Source organism: Carassius carassius, chromosome 41 (assembly GCF_963082965.1).
Source record: "Carassius carassius chromosome 41, fCarCar2.1, whole genome shotgun sequence".
NCBI classification, from domain to species: domain Eukaryota; kingdom Metazoa; phylum Chordata; class Actinopteri; order Cypriniformes; family Cyprinidae; genus Carassius; species Carassius carassius.
This window is the reverse complement of record NC_081795.1, coordinates 7,761,821-7,784,902: the sequence shown is the minus strand read 5'-3', so window position 1 is coordinate 7,784,902 and position 23,082 is coordinate 7,761,821. Positions and strand designations below refer to the sequence as shown.

Here is a 23,082-nt window from a genome sequence, read left to right as displayed (position 1 = left end):
ATTTGCACATTTTGATATTATATCCATTGTCGCCTTCTGTTTATTTTATATTTTACGTCAAGAGTTTTTTTTCTGTTATTGAATGAAGTAAATAGTCCATCAGATAAAAAAGGAGTCCCAAAAACAGAAATATCTGATCATCATTCATATCGCTGTTTATATTACACCTGTGTGCACATCTAAACCCAAACTGTCACACCAACAACAAAGCTTTACAAATCCAAACAAAGCGGCCCCATGTGCTTCATCTGCTTCAGCCCTGTGGCAAAAGTCATTTCCTTCTTGCCTGAGCTTTGCCCTTCTCCGGATTAAATAATAACTATGAAGAATGACATCAAGCGGAGGATAACAGAAACAGCCTGCGGTTCTTAATACCTTTGCCAGCCCATGTGGACCTCAGCAACTGCTGCGACATGGATAACAGGAATCGGATCAATGGAGCTGGAGGCTGATGCTGCTGAACTGTACGCACAAGAAAATTCTATTTTCAACGGTGGAGCTATAAATCTATAGGAAAATTTCAGTGAAGATGCAAGCAGAGAATTGTGATTATCTATTTTATAGGTACTGACAGATACCTAAGCACTAGATCATGAAGAGGTGCCACTTCATTGCAGGAAGGTTAAAGGAGGAGAGATCAGAAATTAAGAGTTATTGAAATTGGAAAACAGGTCAAAGTTCTCTTACGAGAGTTCTCTCGTACTGCGTCTTAGCTAAGACGCTACGGGAAGAGTCTCTTTTCACGAAATACTGAAGCAAAAAATTATCCTTAATTTTGAATTATTGTAAAGCGCATTTGCAGCAGCACACAGCCATAGACGAGACGGCTCGCTCGCTCATTGGCTGCTCTGCGGCAACTGCACAAGCCTATCGAGCGCAGGCTGATGTAACATCAGACCAATGAGGGCGTTTCGCGCCCTCCATGCCACTTCCCGCCGAAACGGGTGTGGCCTAGCCCTATAACGGGAGCTCGAAAAGGCTGACTCACCTGATTTTTCGTCTCTTCAGCGAAGCTCACGCATCGTTGGATCACGAGAAGAAGCAAGCGCCGTCAGATAGCATCTCAGCGGGACGAGCTATTCCTGAAGCCGCTGGCCAACGCCGCCTTCCACTGCCGTTCCTGCTGCGCGTTCCGGCGCACATATCCTTTCAATTCTATTATATCCAACTGTTCTTTATGCATGTGTGTGTGTTCGCCCTGCGACACACACTCGTAAACGAGCGGATGAGCGTACTTCTCCGAACTCAAAGCCCGCCTCATTTCTTCCTGAGCTTCACGAAGAGGTGGCAAAAAGGCTTAGAACGCTCCATATTCAGCGCGAACTCGTTCGTCTGTCTCACTAGCATTCTCCACACTGGATGATGCTAAAAGCAGGAACTACCAGTCACTTCCGCCGGTGGAACAGGCGATAGCGACGCACCTTTGCCCGCCCTCTGCTGGACGGCGGACGAAAGCGGTGTTGCCATCTAAAGCCTGCCGCATGACGTCATCTCTGCTCGCGCGAATCTTTCTGCTGCTGGGCAGGCTGCGTCTGCACTACAGATGGGACCTGAGGCTATCTGTCTCGCGGATTTTAGGAGTGCTTCGCTACTAAATCCGCTGCACAGGCCATGGGAGTTATGGCTTCTGCTACGGTGGCTGAGAGGCATCTAGGGCTGACGCTCTCAGACATGGCAAGCACTCCGGTTCTGCAGCGAGTCGTGCTAGACCGGCCCCGCAAAGCTCTCAGCCACATCCCCCGCCTCCTGCTGCTTCATCGAAGCGCCGGTGTACGAGTTCCGCTGTGGCTGAGCTCTCACCCAAGCGCGCCGCTGTTTCAGTTCCAGGAATTGTGACTGTCTCAGCGTTTTCTGCAACGCGCAAGCCTGCACAGTTGCCCGCTTGCCTGCACACAAAAGCCGTTATCACAGCAGCATCAGCAACGCAGCTCGAGACCCCGTTCTCGCTCTACCGGCCGTCGCCCCGCATCGCGGGGACCACGGCAGAGGATTACGGTGAGGCCGGAAGCCCCGAAGCCATCCTAGCATTCCTAGGAAAGCGCCGGTGTATGAGTCGCCGCGGCCGAACTCTCACCCAAGCGCGCCGCTGTTTCAGTTCCAGGGATTGTGACTGTCTCAGCGTCTTTTGCAATGCGCAAGCCTGTACGGTTGCCCGCTTGCCTGCACACAAAAAAACGTTATCACGGCTACCCAGATATTTCCCGAAAAAGGTGTAATTTCTGGTGTCCCGGCCACGGCCGATGGTGCTATACATGTAGTGACGATGCCCACTGCTCAGTGCCCATCTCCACATATAAGCACAGCCCTTCACACAGGGCTCGCGCCCATAAAAGCGACTCAAGTCGATCGCGCGCACTACATAGTAAACGTGCCCACTCCTCAGTGCCCACAAACACTATGTCACACACGTCATGTGGTTTCTGTAAAAATGAAACCCGTGCACGTTCGTTCTGCCCAGGCAGACAGCGAGTCTAAAGCAGTAAATGTGCACGCTTACAGCCCACAATTACTCACAGACAGCACGAGTCCCACGGGACCCGCTCAGCCCTTCCTCACTCGGTTAAGCACCGTGGAGGGGTCGAGGACGAGCGATCTGCCCGCTGTCATCAGCGCGCTCCCCGCCTCAAATGTCACAGGCTTAACGCCCATGTTAGAGCACATCAAAGCGCTGCCGTTGCCCAGCCAACAGAGCACGCTTCGCATCCAACACCTAGACATTCATGCAGACGCATGGTCAGCGTTTCCAGGGGTTTCGGATTGGGTGCTAGACATTATAAAGGGAGGCTACTCGCTACAGTTTTTTCGACGCCCTCCGCGCTTTTTAGCGCGCATCGAAACTACGGTCAAAACAGAAGTAGCACACCCACTTCGAGCCGAAATATCAAAACTGTTGAGCAGAGGGGCTGTGGAGCCTGTATCTCAAGCTCAAAGCGAAGGGGGGCTGTACAGCAAATACTTTCTAGTGCCCAAGAAAGACGGGGGTCTCAGACCCATACTGGATCTAAGACAGCTGAACAAAGCATTGGCGAAACGCAGTTTCAAAATGCTTACAACCAGGAGACTCCTCGAGCATATTCGCAGAGGAGACTGGTTCATGTCGATAGATCTGAAGGACGCGTATTTTCAAATACAGATAGCATCACGTCTCAGGCGATACTTGAGATTCGCCTTCGAGGGCCAGACATACCAGTATACAGTCCTGCCGTTCGGCTCGTCCATGGCTCCTTGTACGTTTACGAAGTGCATGGACGCAGCGCTCGCTCCTCTCAGACTCAGAGGCATGCGAGTGCTGAACTATTTGGACGACTGGCTGATTCTGGCTCAGTCACGATCAGAGCTCGTGGAGCACAGGGCCATTTTACTCGATCACCTCGAGAAACTTGGTCTCAGTGTCAACTGGACGAAGGGTTCGCTGAACCCCAGTCAGACGATACTGGTTTTGGATATAGCTCTGGACTCACGCTCCATGACGGCGCGGCTGTCGCCACAGCGCGAGTTGGGCATTCAGCGCGCAGCGAGCTCTCTCCGCTGCGGCGCGACATTCTCACTCAGAGAATTTCAGAAGATGCTAGGTCTCATGGCCTCAGCATCACCAGTTCTTCTTCCTGCTGATGTATAGGATGGGATGCTCCTCACCTTCCTGAACTTGGGACAGGATGGCCCCCAGTCCTGTGTCGGAGGCATCCGTCTGCAGCAGGAAGGGGCAGCTGAAGTCCGGGGCACGCAGGACTGGCTCCGAGGTGAGGGCCATCTTCACCTTTTTGAACGCCTCCTCCGCTTCAGGTGTCCAGCACACTTTTTCCGGATGCCCCTTCCTGGTCAGGTCTGTCAGGGGGTCAGCTAAGGAGGAGAAGTTAGGGATGAAACCGCGGTAGTACCCTGCCAACCCCAAAAACGCTCGTAGAGGTTTTCAGTTGTTTTACTCACAGCTGAAAGTGCTCTACCTAACTTATAATTGTAACAGTTTCCTACTTCAGTGTGTTACAAACATAATTTTGGTGTCTTTGGAAAGAAGACACTTTGGGCTTTACTTTTTATCAACTAAATTTGATAATCTCAAAAATATTAAAAGTTATAGACACTGGAGTGCCTTGAATTTTTTTTTACCACACTTACATTTTTTTTATTTGATATAAAAATAAATGAAACGAGTCCTGGAGCAATCTACAAAAAAGTAATGGGTTGAAAGCCACATGTCTCATGAGTTTCTATTTCAAATCTGAATAAGATATCTTGAAAAATGAGACTCCTGCAAATATTTTTCTGAGACTATGTCTAGACCCCCACCCCCCAAATTTAAGAAAATATATTTCCCAATAGTATTGAAGGCTTCTACAAACTATTTAGTCAGTAAACATACCACTGCATAGTTTTTTCAATTATAAAACACTAGACAGAAACTTAGACATCATATAAGTGATTTATTTGAGCAGTACAAAAATACAATAAGAATAATTTGAGTAAGAAAAATAAGAATAATAAGAAAAATAAAAAAAGATTTAACTTTGTTTGCCAATTACAGAAAATCCTGAGATTGCTAGAAATGCAGCATTTACAATGAATTACGATGCAAATAAGTGCTGATGTGCTGATGGCCACTTATACAAATGGTAATAACACAAATGTGCCATAAAAGTAAATAATCCACTCTCTCTATTCATATAGACGCGTTCACTTTGATAGCCGTGATCATACAGTAATAGCGAGCTGATTTGGGCTGATTTGCACTCAAACAGATGGTAATCATGCAGATACATTCACATTCAACAAAAAACACACTCTCACATACCGTATTTTTCGGACTATAAGCCGCACCTGAGTATAAGTCGCATCAGTCAAAAAATACGTCATGATGAGGAAAAAAACATATATAAGTCGCACTGGACTATAAGTCCATTCATTTATTTAGGACCAAGAACCAAGAGAAAACATTACCATCTACAGCCGCGAGGGGGTGCTCTATGTCTTCAGTGTAGACTACAGGAGAACTGAGCAGCATAGAGCGCCCTCTCGCGGCTGTAGATGGTAATGTTTTCTATTGGTTCATTTCTCTTGGTTTTTTTCTTCCGTTCATGTCAAATTAATTTTGATAAATAAGTCGCACCTGACTATAAGTCGCAGGACCAGCCAAACTATGAAAAAAAGTGCGACTTATAGTCCGGAAAATATGGCGGCTGTACTGCGTTTGAGCTCCGCCACTATATTCTTTTCATTGACTATTTTTAACTCAAAAATCAATTTTATACATCATCGTTTCCGTTTATATAACGTGTGAATATATCCTCTATTGTATTCTACAACAAAAACAATCAGATTGCCTCGCTATCACTAGTTTTATTTTGATCTCCCGGGTCCGCTATTAGCTTTTAGCCCGTTAGCATCAGCGGCGTGGTTGCAGCTAACTGCGCTTACATTGCTAATACTCTATTCACACACATTACCACTGCTGTACTCACTGTTACTTGCTTTAATGGCGGATGAATGTCTCCACTCTGTGCAGCTCGAGCTCGAGGCCGTGGGAAAGCAGATTCGCGACCTGGAGGTGAGGCAGGCCCAGCTGAGAGAGCGGAGAGCCGCGCTGGAATCATCCCGGGCTGACGCTCACAAGTCCGGGGTAAGTATACAGCGATCTACTAACAGTCCCACCACGTCTACTCCGTGTGTTTCTCTGCACAGGCCCGGTGCACCCAGGACGCAATCTTCCCAGATGTCCTTCACTGCGACGCCGGGACACCACGGACCAAAAATGTAAAGTAAATGAACAAAAACAATTTTTAAAGTTTGGGCTCATAAATATTAGATCACTCAGACCCAAAGCAGTTATTGTAAATGAAATGATCACAGATAATAGTTTTGATGTACTCTGCTTGACTGAAACCTGGCTAAAACCAAATGATTGTTTTGGTCTAAATGAGTCTACTCCACCAAACTACTGTTATAAGCATGAGCCCCGTCAGACTGGTCGTGGCGGAGGTGTTGCAACAATATATAGTGATATTCTCAATGTTACCCAGAAAACAGGATACAGGTTTAACTCTTTTGAAATACTTCTGCTAAATGTTACACTGTCAGACATGCAAAAAAGTCTAATGTATCTCTTGCTCTGGCTACTGTGTATAGACCACCAGGGCCGTATACAGAATTCCTAAAAGAATTTGCAGATTTCCTCTCAGATCTTCTAGTTACAGTTGATAAGGCGCTAATCATGGGAGATTTTAATATTCACGTTGATAATGCAAATGATACATTAGGACTTGCGTTTACTGACCTAATAAACTCCTTTGGAGTCAAGCAAAATGTCACCGGGCCCACTCATCGTTTTAATCATACACTAGATCTAATTATATCGCATGGAATCGATCTTACTGCTATAGATATTGTACCCCAAAGTGATGATATTACAGACCATTTCCTTGTATCGTGCATGCTGCGTATAACTGATATTAACTATATGTCTCAGCGTTACCGTCTGGGCAGAACTATTGTTCCAGCCACCAAAGACAGATTCACAAATAACCTGCCTGATCTATCTCAACTGCTATTTGTACCCAAAAATACACATGAATTAGACAAAATTACTGACAACATGGGCACTATTTTCTCTTATACATTAGAAGCTGTTGCCCCCATCAAATTGAAAAAGGTTAGAGAAAAACGTACTGTGCCATGGTATAACAGTAATACTCACTCTCTCAAGAAAGTAACTCGTAGTCTTGAACGCAAATGGAGAAAAACTAACTTGGAAGTTTTTAGAATTGCATGGAAAAACAGTATGTCCAGCTATAGACAGGCTCTAAAAACTGCTAGGGCAGAGCATTTCCACAAACTCATTGAAAATAACCAAAACAATCCAAGGTTTTTATTTAGCACAGTGGCTAAATTAACAAATTACCAGACGCCACCTGATTCAAATATTCCACCAACGTTAAATAGTAATGACTTTATGAATTTCTTCACTTATAAAATAGATAACATTAGAAATACAATAGCGAATATAGATTCTACAGCGTCTAACCCTTCAGTTTCATCCATCACACCCAAAGATAAACTGCAGTGCTTTACAAATATAGGACAGGAAGAGCTAAATAAACTTATCACTGTATCTAAACCAACAACATGTTTATTAGATCCTGTACCCACTAAATTACTAAAAGAGCTGTTACCTGTAGCCGAAGAACCGCTTCTCAATATCATTAACTCGTCGTTATCTTTAGGTCACATCCCAAAACCATTCAAGCTTGCGGTTATCAAGCCTCTTATTAAGAAACCAAAACTAGATCCTAGTGTACTGGCAAATTATAGGCCTATTTCAAATCTTCCATTTATGTCTAAAATTTTAGAAAAAGTTGTGTCTGCTCAATTGAGCACCTTCCTGCATAAAAATGATCTGTATGAAGAATTTCAGTCAGGTTTCAGGCCTCACCATAGCACAGAAACTGCACTTGTTAAAATTACAAATGACCTGCTTCTTGCGTCAGATCAAGGCTGCATCTCATTTCTAGTCTTACTTGATCTTAGTGCTGCGTTCGACACCATAGATCATGACATACTCATAGATCGATTACAAAACTATACAGGTATTCAAGGGCAGGCTCTAAGATGGTTTAGATCCTACCTGTCCGATCGCTACCATTTTGTTTACTTAAATGGGGTGTCATCTCATTTATCATCAGTAAAATATGGAGTGCCACAAGGATCCGTCCTAGGCCCCCTTCTATTTTCAATATACATGTTGCCCCTTGGTAATATTATTAGAAAATACGGAATTAGCTTCCACTGTTATGCTGATGATACTCAGCTATATATCTCAACGAGACCAGATGAAACTTCCCAATTATCTAAGCTAACAGAGCGTGTTAAAAATGTAAAAGATTGGATGACAAATAATTTTCTCCAATTAAATTCGGATAAGACAGAGATATTAATTATTGGACCAAAAAACACCACACAGAATCTTGTAGATTACAATCTGCAACTAGACGGATGTACTGTTACTTCCTCTACAGTCAGAAATCTGGGTGTTATATTGGACAGCAATTTGTCTTTTGAAAATCATATTTCCAATGTTACAAAAACTGCATTCTTCCATCTTAGAAACATTGCCAAGCTACGAAACATGTTATCTGTTTCTGATGCAGAAAAGCTAGTTCATGCATTCATGACCTCTAGACTGGACTATTGTAATGCACTTCTAGGTGGTTGTCCTGCTTCGTCAATAAACAAGCTACAGGTAGTCCAAAATGCAGCAGCTAGAGTCCTTACCAGGTCAAGAAAATATGATCATATTACCCCAATTTTACAGTCTCTGCACTGGCTACCTATTAAGTTCCGTATCAGTTACAAATTATCATTACTTACCTATAAGGCCCTAAATGGTTTAGCTCCTGTGTACCTAACTAGCCTTCTACCACGCTACAATCCATCACGCACCCTAAGGTCACAAAACGCTGGACTTTTGGTAGTTCCTAGGATAGCAAAGTCCACTAAAGGAGGTAGAGCTTTTTCACATTTGGCTCCCAAACTCTGGAATAGCCTTCCTGATAATGTTCGGGGTTCAGACACACTCTCTCTGTTTAAATCTAGATTAAAAACGCATCTCTTTCGCCAAGCATTCGAATAATGTATCTCTTAAATTGTGAGTGTAGTTGCATCTGCATTTTTATTCTTTAGCTTGGGTTAAACTAATTTTACTTTGTTGGATCAGCAGCTATGCTAATGATGTCTCTATTTTGTCTCTATGTTTTGCCACGGGATGTAGGATTTACACAAGCTCCAGTCTGGATCCATTGAATTGAATTGAATTCTTTTTTCCGGTGGATCGTCTCATTTTGTTTGTGACACTGTACGCTGCAAAATCATGCCATTTTTTTACTACCAGTGCTTAATTTGTGCCAGAACTGTAACGGTTTGGTATGGAAGACAGGAGGCAAATGCAAGTTGACAGAGTTTATTGTAATGAGATGAGATGGATGAAGGTTGGAGAGTGACGCAGGGACCTCGATGGCAGCACAGACTGGTGAGTAGGTGGGTTGAGTGCGCTGGTAGAGATGACGGTGGTGGGAGATCCGTGAGAGGTGAAGATAATCCGTGTGAGAGAGGAACAATCCAGAGAGGACCGAACAAGAGACAAGCAAGAGCAGGAACATGAGAATCAGGACAGACATCTAACACGGAGGACCTCAAACAACGACCTGACAAACAAGAGACGAAAGACAGGGTGTTAAATAGGCAGTTGGAATGAGATGCACCTGCCGCTGATCAGACGATCAGCGGCAACACCCACATGAAACAATCAACATGACGTAACATGAATACAGCTGGAGACGGTGCATTCATGAACCGTGACAGGAACAAGCCGGATCCGGCACCTCCGAAATCGTATGGCAGACAGAGATGTGCCGTGAAAAATTATCCAAAATTCATATCTCTATTATAATTCGTTATTATTATTTTAAATCAGAGGGTTTTACAAATATTTAACCAATGATAAGTATTTTCCCCCACCTCCACTCAGATTGACGCACGCACAGCCTGGAGGAGACAGATCTCCGCTTATCCGCAAAGCAAGGGTAAACAAATAACTGTTTGACTAGTACAGCATTTTCTTTACTCAAACACTATGTCTGTAAAGGCTGATGTCTTTATGTGTTTGAAGACTGGAGAAGTAGGTTTTTTTGCCATCTACCTAATATACTTTTGTACGTTTTAAATATCCTGTGCATAAGCGCTTTATCGTTTATATCATTAGATATTGGCCAAGTGTATAAAAAAAATAAAAAAATAAATAAAAAATAAAAATACAAACGTTATACCCTAACCTGTAAAAGGTGATGATAGCATAGCTATAATGCGCTGCACTTGCCTCAGATACAGACAAAACACAGATCTCCTCATTCGCTGCCAAAGACCTTGTTAACTCCATTTGAGCTTGTTTTTATATAGCCTAATGTTAATTGCACATGTCTGATACAACACCAACACTGACGATGCAGTGTTGTTTAATTACCGATTTTTCTCCCTTTTCTTTCCTTTTCCCTCTGTATTTTAGTAGAGTGTGCCATGAAACTGTTTTATTTGTCAAAACCCATCAGACATATTGTTTGTATTTGGTTGCTTAAACTCAACAAACTATGAAAAATAACTCATATATTATACTCGCAAGGCTGCTTTATACGTGCGAGCTTTGGATGTGAATGTAAGGGCACATATTACACAGTCTGTGGAGCGCACAAGTACACCAAATGGCTTAAAATACTTAAAAGGTGTACAAATTATTTTTGTGACAATGCAACAATTACCCGCTTAGTCAAGAGTCAATTCTGTCAGCTGTCTCGATCGAAATGTGAGTCTTGTATCGCAGCGTGCAGCAGGTCGCTGGTGTGCAGAGAAGATGCGCTGAGAAGCTCGCGCGAGAGTTTATGAAATCGAAGGATGGTTTCCAATGACTGATTTAATCTTGAAGTCTGTGTGGATGTATTATATTATTCAAATCTACAAGCTATGTTGAATAAATGCAGGAATTTCCCTCATTATAAACTTGAAAGCTGCGAGAATTATTAAAACCATGCGATATAGCTACACATATGTCCCCCACGGAAATTTAGGACCTGATTAAATATAAATCTATCATACAAAGATTTGAAAAATAAAATTCCACAATTTTTCTAAACGTTTTTAGGCCTGGAAATTGTTGTTATAAAATCGCATGGAATTTCCGTGTTGTTCATGACCTTACAGGCCCAAAAAGCAACTGGTGCACGCTCTTAAAATCACTTAAACTGGTCCAGCAATGTGACCCCGCTTTGTTCCCGGGACCTCGCAATTTACAAAGTAAGCACTGTTTATTCCATAACGGACACAAACAGTTCTGTCGCTGAAGAACTAAAACGTAAACAAAGGAATTATAATCCATATTACAACGTTATTGCTTCGTTGGACTCAGTGGACCCTTACCTTTCTAACTAAACCGGGATTTACAGCTGTGGATGTGTTTATGACTCGTTATTACGACCGATCTGGTATGTACAGCGTTTCCATTGTTCATGTTTGTATGTGTACTGCTTACACAAATGTAGCAAATACAGTCTTTATAAGCTTTTCATTGAAACAGCGATCTGTCGTCGATGCTTGAGGCTTAGATCTTTGTAATGATACATTATCCCCTTCGTGGTGGCAGGCTATACGGCGGCGGCCAGGAGGCTAGTGATGCGTGGGTCGGGGTTTTTTCCAACCCGCGGGTCCCGCTTTTATGAAATTATTTGGCCCGCCCCGCAAATAAAGTAAATTTTCTTTACCCGCCCCGACCCACGCATCGGGGACATCACGGAAGTTACGTTGCTACTTAGACCTTCGTATCGTAACCCTATCAATATAGGCTATAGGTAATTGCACTATGATGGTTCGTTCGTGAACAAATCTTTTAGCTGAACGAATCGTTCTCGTTTACTCGTTACAGTAAAAGACTAGTTTCTCGTTCAATGAAGTTCCTCCCACAGCAGCACGCGAGCGCGGCGCTATTAGCAGCGCATGCACAGCTCATGAACACCTCTATAAAATGTTTCATCCTGTCAAAAAGAGTTACTCAAGATGTGACGGAGCATGTGACTTGTTGAATATAGTGAACGAATACGATCTTCTTGTTGGTGAAAGAGTTGAATGAACTGATACATCTCGTTTGTAAATGAAATGAATGAGTATACAGGGTCAGTGAGCCAAGCATGTAAATCTCGATCAGCAATCAGCAGATACAAAGCACAGTTATTGGTGCACATACGCTTGTTTTCATATTTAGAATACAGAACAAAACTCACGTTTAATCCCCGATAAAACCTTGTGCTTTGTTAATCTGAACAATTTATTTAGACTATTTATTTAATGCGATCATGCACACACTAAAGCCAAATCAGTTTTTGTCACAAGTAAATACATTTGTTGACTTAAGACATAACACATAAGACACTCTTTTTCGCCAACTGCTGGTTTCTCCGGGTGGCGTGAGGATGCGAGATTGCACTAAGCTAACCGCACTGCCGGAGTCTAGGAGGGCTTGGACTGGACGGCCGTTAACTCTCACCTCTGCCTCTGGTGCCCCCTGGGGCAGGTTGCAGTGTACGATACAGCCCACCAGCCACGTCCGTGCGGGGGATGCAGGGTCCGCTGTAGGCATCGGCTCCTCCTTTGAGGAGGGAGCTGCCGGCCTAGCTACTGGTCGCAGGGTGCCCTCCGGCGCGCTCCGCTCCTGGATCACCCTCTGGGGAAACAGCCTCGACTGCTCCCCAGTGGAACACGCGTGAGAAAACTCAAATGAAAAGCCCCGGAGGGTGGATTTTATTAGAAAGTGCGGTGATACGGGGGTGATGGCGGTGATTTGGCGTGCGTTGGTGCTCTCACTTGAGTCCAGGTGCAGGTGAATCCGTGGAATGCTCGTGGCAGTGTCTTCCGGTCACACGCTGCTTTCTGGAAGAGATAGGAGAGAGGAATGTAAGTGGGTTCGCTCGTGGAGAGGCTTCTTACCCTTGTCCTGAGCGCACGCTGTTTATATGGAGCCCGGCTGATGAGAGGCAAAATATATATATATGTATATATGTATATATATATACATATATATAAATTATTGTTATTATTACAATTATTATATTATTGTTGCTTTTGTTAAAATAATCAAAATATGGTCAAAAAATTTAGATACATTAGATGCATTTAGATACATCAGAACTTTGCCTGTTGAATATTAAAAAACAAATGAACATGCAAAAATCTGGATCACCATGTCTGCCATGCAAATCAACTGCGTGAATGGAGTGGGCCTGTTCAAATACCCACACTAGCGATCTTGGCTACTTAATAAAGCATGCATGCAACAGGAACTGTGTCATTGATTGTAGCGGCACATATAAACAATCCAAAGACCGCTAAGGAGTTGAGTGGAGGAATGACATTTGTGACACGTTTCTTTGAAAGCTTAAACGTTGTTTTATTTTGTACAGGTTTGTACGGTCAACAAAATATGTGCTCCAGCACTCACCCCATTCTTCCATGTGAACGCACACACACAACAGGTGTTTTAACCCACTTAATTAATGACACTCCCATTATCAGTTGGTCACATGACTTTCCAATTACATGGCTCCTACATACCAGCCCCTAATTATTATAAATCAATAATTATATTAAATACACATAGGAGACATTTATAAATACAAGATCCTCAAGTATATAAAGAATATTTTTACATCAATCATAAATGTTTGCACATTTACAATACATCAATACGGAGTCCTTGCAAAATCCATAGCAGAGTGTCAGCACAGAGTGAATTTACCATCGATGTAAGGTGAGAAGTATGTGGTGCGTATGTGATACGTGTAATAAGTCCATGTCTGTGTTAAAAGTCAAATATCCACCTCTTGCAGAAGGCAGATTTTCGTCACTGGTCTAATCAAACGGTTTGTCTTGGTCTGAAGTCTCACTTGACGAACAAAGCCTTGATTATCTGGAAACGTTTGAATCACTTTTCCAGTTATCCATGAGTTACGAGGTGCTGAGTCATCAACCAAAAGCACAATATCACCTGGAACGAAGTTGCGAGATGGAGATGACCATTTTTGCCGCTCTTGCAGTTGAGGCAAGTATTCCTTTGTCCATCGTTTCCAGAACAGATCTGATATATATTGCACCTGTTTCCATCGACGACGAGCATATATATTCTCCTTTTGAAAGATCCCTGGTGGTAATGATGGAGTAGTCTTTAACAGCAGCAAATGATTGGGTGTCAGTGCTTCCAAATCATTGGTGTCAGTAGACTCCTTAGTAATGGGACGCCCATTAATAATGGCTTCAGCTTCACATAGAACTGTATGAAGGCCTTCTTTATCAAGGTTTTGTGTTCTTAAGGTGGCATTAAGTACTTTTCTTACAGACTTAATCATTCTTTCCCATATGCCTCCATGATGGGAACCGGTTGGGGGATTAAAAATCCACTTTATTCCCTTCTGTAGAAGCATGTTGTTGATCCGAGATTGGTTCCAGCCTTCAATAGCTTGCCTTAACTCGCGTTCCGCTCCAAGAAAATTTGTACCATTGTCAGATTTTATTTCCAAGACTTGTCCGCGTCTGGCGATAAATCGTCGCAGTGCATTAATAAAGGAATCAGTATCCAACGATTGTACAACTTCAATATGAATAGCACGAATGGCTAAGCATGTGAAGATAACTCTGTATCTCTTCACAATACTTCTCCTGCTCTTAATTTCAAAGGGTCCAAAACAGTCGACTCCGAGAAACGTAAATGGAGGTTTATCTGGAGAAACTCTAGTCAAAGGTAGGTTTGCCATCTGTTGATGCCCTGGAGCTGCTTGCAAATGCTTGCAAATCACACACTTGGACAATATCTTCCTTATGGCTATACTGGCACCAGGTATCCAGTACCTCTGATGCAACCTTGACAGCATGTAGTTTCGACCACCGTGACCCACCTCTTGATGTATGTGTCGAAGAATGATGTCTGAGATGTGAAAATCCTTAGCAAGTATAGCGGGATGTTTTGTCTCTTCGGGTATAACTGCCCTACTCAAACGTCCGCCTACTCTTAAAACTCCATCTTCAAGGATAGGATTAAGCTTATAAATGTGACTGTTCTTTTTCACATTTTCTCCCTTTTGCAAGCTTGAGAGTTCATCAGAGTATTTCTTTCTTTGGCTGTGATGAATTACCGCTAATTCAGCTCTCTTTAGTTCTACCACAGAAAGCTCACTTTTGTCACATTGTGCCTTGATTTTCTCCATTTCCTCCTTCAAATGTTGTCTTTGTTGGTTTTCATCCATGCAAGATTGTATTAAAGACATACTCAGTGCTTTCCTCTTTTGACTTAGATTGAACAGCAATTGCTTAAATCTGAGGATCCAAGCCACCGACCTCTTCAAATGGATCCACGAGGAGAAATACTGGATGAAGTACGTTGTGACATCCTTATTCTCTTCTATTTGTACAGCATTGACTGACACTTGCTTTTATCTCTGGATCATCTGGTGAACATTCCCCCTGGTCAATAGGATTAACTGGCCACTCCTGTTCAGGCAAAAGAAGAAACTTAGGTCCAAGCACCCAATTCTTGTTCTTCAGGAATGATTCCACTCTCAAACCTCTAGAAGCTATATCTGCTGGATTCATTGCAGTATTCACATACCGCCATTGTGATGATCGAGACACCTTAAGGATTTCCGAAACTCTGTTAGCAACAAAGGTACGGTACCTAGAGACTTCGTTTTTGATATATTTAAGTACAGAAGTACTGTCAGTCCAGAAGACAGAGTCTTGAAGGTCCATGCACAGTTCTAATCTCCACAATGAATCCATTCGACTTGCACAAATTACAAAGGCGACATGTGCTTGTGAGTCAACATTATGCAAAAGCAGATATGAAACTACTCCATAACCATCTTCACTTGCATCGGAAAAGTGGTGTAATTGTGCTGTGCCCACCTCGCTGAAATCCATTGGTTTAAAGCATCTATCGATTTTGAAGCTTTCCAATTCATGCAATCCATCCAACCACTTGATCCACTCCTGAGCATTTGAAGCAGGAATAATTTCATCCCAGCCTATTTTCTTCCTGCACAGATCTTGCAAGATCTTTTTTGAATATAAAATCACAAGAGACAGGATTCCTAAAGGATCATAGACAGAACTCATGGTAGCCAGGATCCTTCTTTTGGTCAGAGGTCTTTGCTGCAGCACAATCTTAAACTTGAAGGCATCAGATTGTATGCACCATTGAACTCCCAGGACTCTTTCCACTGGAAGTAAATCTTGTTCCAAGTCCAAATCCTTCACATTTTTTGCTCTGAATTCCTCTGGGATTTTTGCCAGAACATTTCGATTATTACTCATCCATTTTGTCAATGAAAACCCTCCTTTCGCACAAATAGCAACAAGGTTGTGATAAAGAGAAACGGCCTCTTCCTCTGATTTTACTGACAACAGACAGTCATCCACATAAAAACAATGCAAGATTGCTTCGGTAACTTCCTTGCTGAAGTCTTTGTTTTCTTCGGCACACCTTCTGAGGGCAAAATTGGCACAACTGGGTGATGAAGTAGCTCCAAAGAGATGCACAACCATACGATGCTCAACCATATTTCTAGTAAGGTCACCATCAGGCCACCAAAGAAATCTCAGCATATCTGCATCATCTTTTGGCACTCTCACCTGATGAAACATGGCTTCGATATCAGCTGTGATCACAACTCTTTCCTTCCTGAATCTGGATATCACTCCGATCAATGAACTTGTGAGATCCGGACCCTGTAACAGTTGGGTATTTAAAGATATACCTCGAAATGAAGCACCACAATCAAAGACGACCCGAAGATTTTCCTTTCGTGGGTGATGGACACCGTGATGGGGTATGTACCATACCTTCCCGTCGCTACGTCTTAAGTCCTCCTTTGGCACTCTTTCTGCATAACCTTTAGAGATAAGGTCTTTCATGAAAACAGAATATTCAGAATAAAATGAAACATCCCTTTTCAACCTTTTCATTAGGTTCAGAGCACGCTGTTCAGCAATTGTCCTGTTGTCTGGCATACAAACGTTTTTCTTCCTCAAAAGGTAAGCCAATAGTATAATGACCGTTTACAAGCTTTAATGAGTTTGTTACCATCTCAATGAATTTGTGATCTTCTCTTGAAAACCCAACTTGTTCGTTTTTGTTACACTCAGGAAAATCAACCTTGAATTGTTGCTGCCAAAGCTCTCCCAAATTTGAAATAGAAATCCGGTTGACCGTAACGTCAGGACACTCAAAGGCAGACTGGTCACCACCATCTCCTCTTAGTGGACCATTTACTGTCCATCCCAACCTGGTTTTAATTGCATATGGTCCGTTGTTGACACTGCAGATCACTTGAATCGGCTCCATAACCCTTGGGGCATTGATTCCTATAAGCAATTCAACATCAGAGTCGATTTCAGGTAGAGACACACAATTCAGATGTGGCCATCCCTGCAGATCCTTTTGTTTTGGGATGTTTCCACTGTGCACGGGCATAGTATTTTGAGTATAAGCATCGGGAACTCCCAAAAGTCATCTTTGTTCAAACCAGACACCTCTAATCCAGAAACAACATGGGTAGTTGTAACTTTCTCCTGCCCCATTGTACGCAAGAGAATATTAGTCTTTTTACCTGAAAGACCAAGTCTATTCATCAACGCAGGTGTACAAAATACTGCGGAGCTACCTTGATCCAGAAAAGCGCAAGTAATCACAGTCTTATTGCCTTTTTTAGATTTCACTTGCACAGGAACTATGGAAAGTTTACATTCAACTTCACCAGCCCCAATAAATCCACTGGACTCAACAGATTCTGGAGCACTGCCCATTACAGTGTCTGTTTGTCTCCTGACAGGTTTTAAATCGGTCTCCTTGGCTCTTGGGTAAATGTGAAGTACAACCCGAATTCCGGAAAAGTTGGGACGTTTTTTAAATTTGAATAAAATGAAAACTAAAAGACTTTCAAATCACATGAGCCAATATTTTATTCACAATAGAACATAGATAACATAGCAAATGTTTAAACTGAGAAAGTTTACAATTTTATGCACAAAATGAGCTCATTTCAATTTTGATTTCTGCTACAGGTCTCAAAATAGTTGGGACGGGGCATGTTTACCATGGTGTAGCATCTCCTTTTCTTTACAAAACAGTTTGAAGACGTCTGGGCATTGAGGCTATGAGTTGCTGGAGTTTTGCTGTTGGAATTTGGTCCCATTCTTGCCTTATATAGATTTCCAGCTGCTGAAGAGTTTGTGGTCGTCTTTGACGTATTTTTCGTTTAATGATGCGCCAAATGTTCTCTATAGGTGAAAGATCTGGACTGCAGGCAGGCCAGGTTAGCACCCTGACTCTTCTACGACGAAGCCATGCTGTTGTTATAGCTGCAGTATGTGGTTTTGCATTGTCCTGCTGAAATAAACAAGGCCTTCCCTGAAATAGACGTTGTTTGGAGGGAAGCATATGTTGCTCTAAAACCTTTATATACCTTTCAGCATTCACAGAGCCTTCCAAAACATGCAAGCTGCCCATACCGTATGCACTTATGCACCCCCATACCATCAGAAACTGAACGCTGATAACATGCTGGAAGGTCTCCCTCCTCTTTAGCCCGGAGGACACGGCGTCCGTGATTTCCAACAAGAATGTCAAATTTGGACTCGTCTGACCATAAAACACTATTCCACTTTGAAATAGTCCATTTTAAATGAGCCTTGGCCCACAGGACACGACGGCGCTTCTGGACCATGTTCACATATGGCTTCCTTTTTGCATGATAGAGCTTTAGTTGGCATCTGCTGATGGCACGGCGGATTGTGTTTACCGACAGTGGTTTCTGAAAGTATTTCTGGGCCCATTTAGTAATGTCATTGACACAATCATGCCGATGAGTGATGCAGTGTCTTCTGAGAGCCCGAAGACCACGGGCATCCAATAAAGGTCTCCGGCCTTGTCCCTTACGCACAGAGATTTCTCCAGTTTCTCTGAATCTTTTGATGATGTTATGCACTGTAAATGATGAGATTTGCAAAGCCTTTGCAATTTGACGTTGAGGAACATTGTTTTTAAAGTTTTCCACAATTTTTTCACGCAGTCTTTCACAGATTGGAGAGCCTCTGCCCATCTTTACTTCTGAGAGACTCTGCTTCTCTAAGACAAAGCTTTTATAGCTAATCATGTTACAGACCTGATATCAATTAACTTAATTAATCACTAGATGTTCTCCCAGCTGAATCTTTTCAAAACTGCTTGCTTTTTTAGCCATTTGTTGCCCCGTGCCAACTTTTTTGAGACCTGTAGCAGGCATTAAATTTTAAATGAGCCAATTAAGTGGATAAAAGTGTAAAATTTCTCAGTTTAAACATTTGCTACGTTATCTATGTTCTATTGTGAATAAAATATTGGCTCATGTGATTTGAAAGTCTTTTAGTTTTCATTTTATTAATTTAAAAAACGTCCCAACTTTTCCGGAATTCGGGTTGTACTTAATTTTGATATTTTCTTGGAATAAATTGTGTTAGAAACATTCCCCTTTGGCTTGGCACCTTCATTGCCACCACCCATAGAAGAAACAATTTGTTGTGTCTCAGCTCTAGGAGTAAATGAATTTGCATCGGCATTGAGTGTCTGTGTTGCCTGTTGTCCTTTATCAAAGTAGGAATTCATTCCATCAGAATGATGAGTCATGGCGCTTTTACCATGATGCACACTAGAACCTTTAAGCACTTTCACTTTTGCCATAGTTGCAGCAATCTCCATTCGCAATTCAAAATCCTCTTTCTGTTTCCTTAAGTTCTGTTCCCTTTCCTCAATTGAGTGTTTTTCCTTCATTAAATTTTGACGTACCAACAAAGCTGCGATATCAGCCTCTGCCTTAATGCGAGCTGAAGTTGTTGTTGATGTGGTTGAACGGCTTGTGGCAGCGCTACGTTGACTTGATCCTTTACTTCCAACGTTAGAAATACTGTCACTTGGGTTTATGTCATCTTGATTCTGCATGTAAATTTGATACACTTTCTGGGTTTTTGGATCATTCGAAGTGCATTCCGCTGTTTTCAACTGTTGATCCTGGTTATCATCACTTGACTTCTCAATTCCATTTATTGGTCTCTTTTATAAATTCATCACTGTGTTTATAGATGTTTGAAAACCACTCATTTTGTTTGATTTGCTCGTCAATTGGCAATAATGGGATCACTGTATCATGAAGCTTGACTGTCTCTTTAAAAGTTTGCTCTAAAGTTTCAAGTTCAGACTGTACGGCTGAAACGTTCTCATTTTCTTTGATGGCTGGTATAAAACTTTTAATCACATTTACATTTCTTTTTCGTTCTTTTTGAAGTTGCTCAAGTTTATAAGTCAAAGCCTTTGCTGTGAGGTGAACTTTTCTTTTACATTTGTCCTGTTCAAGTTCAACCTCTGCACCAGTTTCAATTTCACTCATGACTGAATCACGCACACAGCGCGTCTAAATACGATGCGCTTAGACACTTCCTAAAACAAGCGAACACAACTCAAAACAACGCATAGCAATGGATGCCTCAATTCCAATAGATTCGCAAAGCCCAGCAGTCTAACCAACGATTCATCTAACCAACGATTCATCTAACATTAACCAACGATTCATCAAACCAACGATTCATCTAACCAACGATTCATCAAACCAACGATTCATCAAACCAACGATTCATCTAACCAACGATTCATCTAACACAACAACCGCGCTGCATAAATCGTAAACGAACTGCAAACTGCCAAACCATTTCGAATCATCCGCAAACACAAGCAAATTCGTAAGAACCCAATGTCCTACCAGTTCAACTGCAGCAAACATATCCGAAGTTATCGGTCCTGTTGCTTTGAACGTCCAATTGTGTGATGATTGTTAGCAGCAAACATATCCAAAGACGTCGGTCCTGTTGCTTTGAAAGTCCAATGTGCTAATCTCCTTTAGTCAGAGCTGTGCAGCCTGCATTTCCTTTCCTTCCAGTCAAAGCGTGAGTGAGGGCCTGTTCCTTGAATCCAACGTAGACGCTTTCACGTTCTCAAACAAACAATTTTGTTGACTAACTTGTAGCGGCACATATAAACAATCCAAAGACCGCTAAGGAGTTGAGTGGAGGAATGACATTTGTGACACGTTTCTTTGAAAGCTTAAACGTTGTTTTATTTTGTACAGGTTTGTACGGTCAACAAAATATGTGCTCCAGCACTCACCCCATTCTTCCATGTGAACGCACACACACAACAGGTGTTTTAACCCACTTAATTAATGACACTCCCATTATCAGTTGGTCACATGACTTTCCAATTACATGGCTCCTACATTGATTATAGTGCAAATTTTTGCGAAAATGCAAAAATCTAATTATTAATAGACTCACAGTGATCTTCAATCCACTGATCACTTAGCTTCATGTTTGATGTAGAAATTTTTCAGTGAATTTTGGGGAGAAAATGTAGGTCTACATTTAAAGCTAAAGCAGTGGCCAGAACATTTACATAAGCATAGTATAGTATTACATCATCTGTTGTCTAAAGGCTCTCAAGAGATGAAGATATATTTGGATTCAATGATGCAAATGCTCAATGATTTTCACAACATAAGAGAGTAAGGATGAGCATTTTCAGCGGAAGTAATATTCAAAGTAGCTCACAAGAGTTCAGACGTTCACAGTCATTGTATGCTCTGGCTCTAAAACTTTATATATGCAGGTTTGTGATTTAAATATTATGCAGGGACTTTACATAAAGGTATCATTTCAACATTTGTTAGAAGAGTAAGATGACAATTTTCTCTTCATGTTATTTCTGTTTTCTGATTTTTTTTTAAAACATCAAACAGAAAGCTGCCATGAGTACTTTAAATGCAAGTTTTGTCCAGAATATGTCCATTGTTCGTCCTGAATACTTTTTCATCATTGGACTTTCAGGTATACCTTATAGCAGTTATTACTATATTTTTTTATTTATCACATATTTTATTGCTGTGATTGGGAACTCTATAGTGCTTCTCATTATTGCTCTTGAACGAAGCCTGCACAGTCCAAAGTACATCGGTGTGTTTAATTTGGCCTTGGCTGATATTGGTGAAACTAATGCAGTGATTCCTAACATGATGAAGACTTTTTTTTCTGACTCACAGTTCATCTCTTACAATGCTTGTCTGGCAAACATGTTTTTTGTGAACTTCTTTATTACTGTGCAAAGTGTCACTCTTGTTGTTCTGGCGTTTGATCGTTTCATTGCAATATGCCTGCCATTAAGATATCATGCCCTACTAAATAATACTGTAATGTCTTTAGTGTTTTTAGTAGTATGGGCATTCAACACTTCTCTGGTGGCCCTGGCAGCATCTTTGATGACCAGACTTTCATTCTGCAAAACTAATGTGGTACAGAGTTATTATTGTGACTATGGACCAGTATTGAGGTTGGCATGCAATGACAATAGCATTAATATATTTATAACAAACCTCATTGCTGCTTTGTTCCTTGTAGCACCATTATTCATTATAATCCTGTCATATATGGGCATTTTTTTTGCCTTAAGTAAAATTACAACTTGGGAAGCACGTTTAAAAGCACTGAAGACCTGTGTTTCTCACCTTATGTTGGTCGGAATATATTTTCTTCCTGTAATATGCATTTTTATTGCTTCATCAATTACTTCTCTCACTCCAAATGCCAGAATCATCAGCACATCTCTTTCATTTACTCTTCCACCAATGTTAAATCCCATTATTTATGTTTTAAACACAGCTGAAATCAGAGTCTTAATTCGAAAAGTGCTTAAAAAAAGAATTGTGCCAATTAGAAAGATTTCAAAATGACTGTAATGGTTGTGTGTTCTTCCATCATTAGCCATTAAATTACCTATATCAAAAATTAAATATATTTTTTCATAAATATTTTTAGATTCATTATATGGAAAATAAAAGTGTATGAGAAGAAAATAGTTAAATTGACTCTGCTACACTACTAACATGAATGGGCATTTGAGACAATGTACATAACAGCAGTGATATGCAGTTTATTTAGTTATGATTGAATCCATTTGATTTTAAGTGCATGTTCTTAATCACTGACCTGAAGATAAAACAATAAAATAGACAGAAAACTGTGCAAAATATATATATATTTTTTGTGAGCAGTCAGTATTATGCTGACATATTTCATGTAACCCTAAAGTTTCTTCCACTCAAATGCTGTTAACTGTCATGTTTGTTCATATCATGTTCATATAATTCAAATAATGCAAACCAAGGATCCAGTTTCACATGGGTATGTTTGAAATCTGCTGACAATGATCTTTTAATTGTCTCTCTGTTGTGATGTCTCAACTTATTGTTATTTCTGCATTTGCTATATAATAAAGAATAAAATCTAAACATGAACTAATACATCAATTTATTGATGCTCAAGGTAATCCTGTTTATTGATAAAGAAGGTCACATATTAAATCTTGATTTCTTAATTTTTGTTATGATCTCATTTATGTAGGATTGACCTCTTTAAATGTAGCACTTCAAA

The 23,082-nt window shown here is 41.4% G+C and overlaps 1 protein-coding gene across 1 annotated transcript; it reads left to right on the top strand.

Moving 5' to 3' along the window:
• The first annotated feature begins 21,401 nt into the window (after positions 1-21,401).
• Positions 21,402-22,382, top strand: LOC132123216 (olfactory receptor 1M1-like). The gene has a single exon (XM_059533790.1). It carries the CDS (start codon positions 21,405-21,407, stop codon positions 22,380-22,382), a length of 978 nt encoding a protein of 325 aa, XP_059389773.1. The 5' UTR covers positions 21,402-21,404.
• The last annotated feature ends 700 nt before the right edge of the window (positions 22,383-23,082 follow it).

Excerpts from the sequence above, each read along its gene's own strand:
- LOC132123216 (XM_059533790.1), top strand. The coding sequence starts at position 21,405 with ATGAGTACTTTAAATGCAAGTTTTGTCCAGAATATGTCCATTGTTCGT.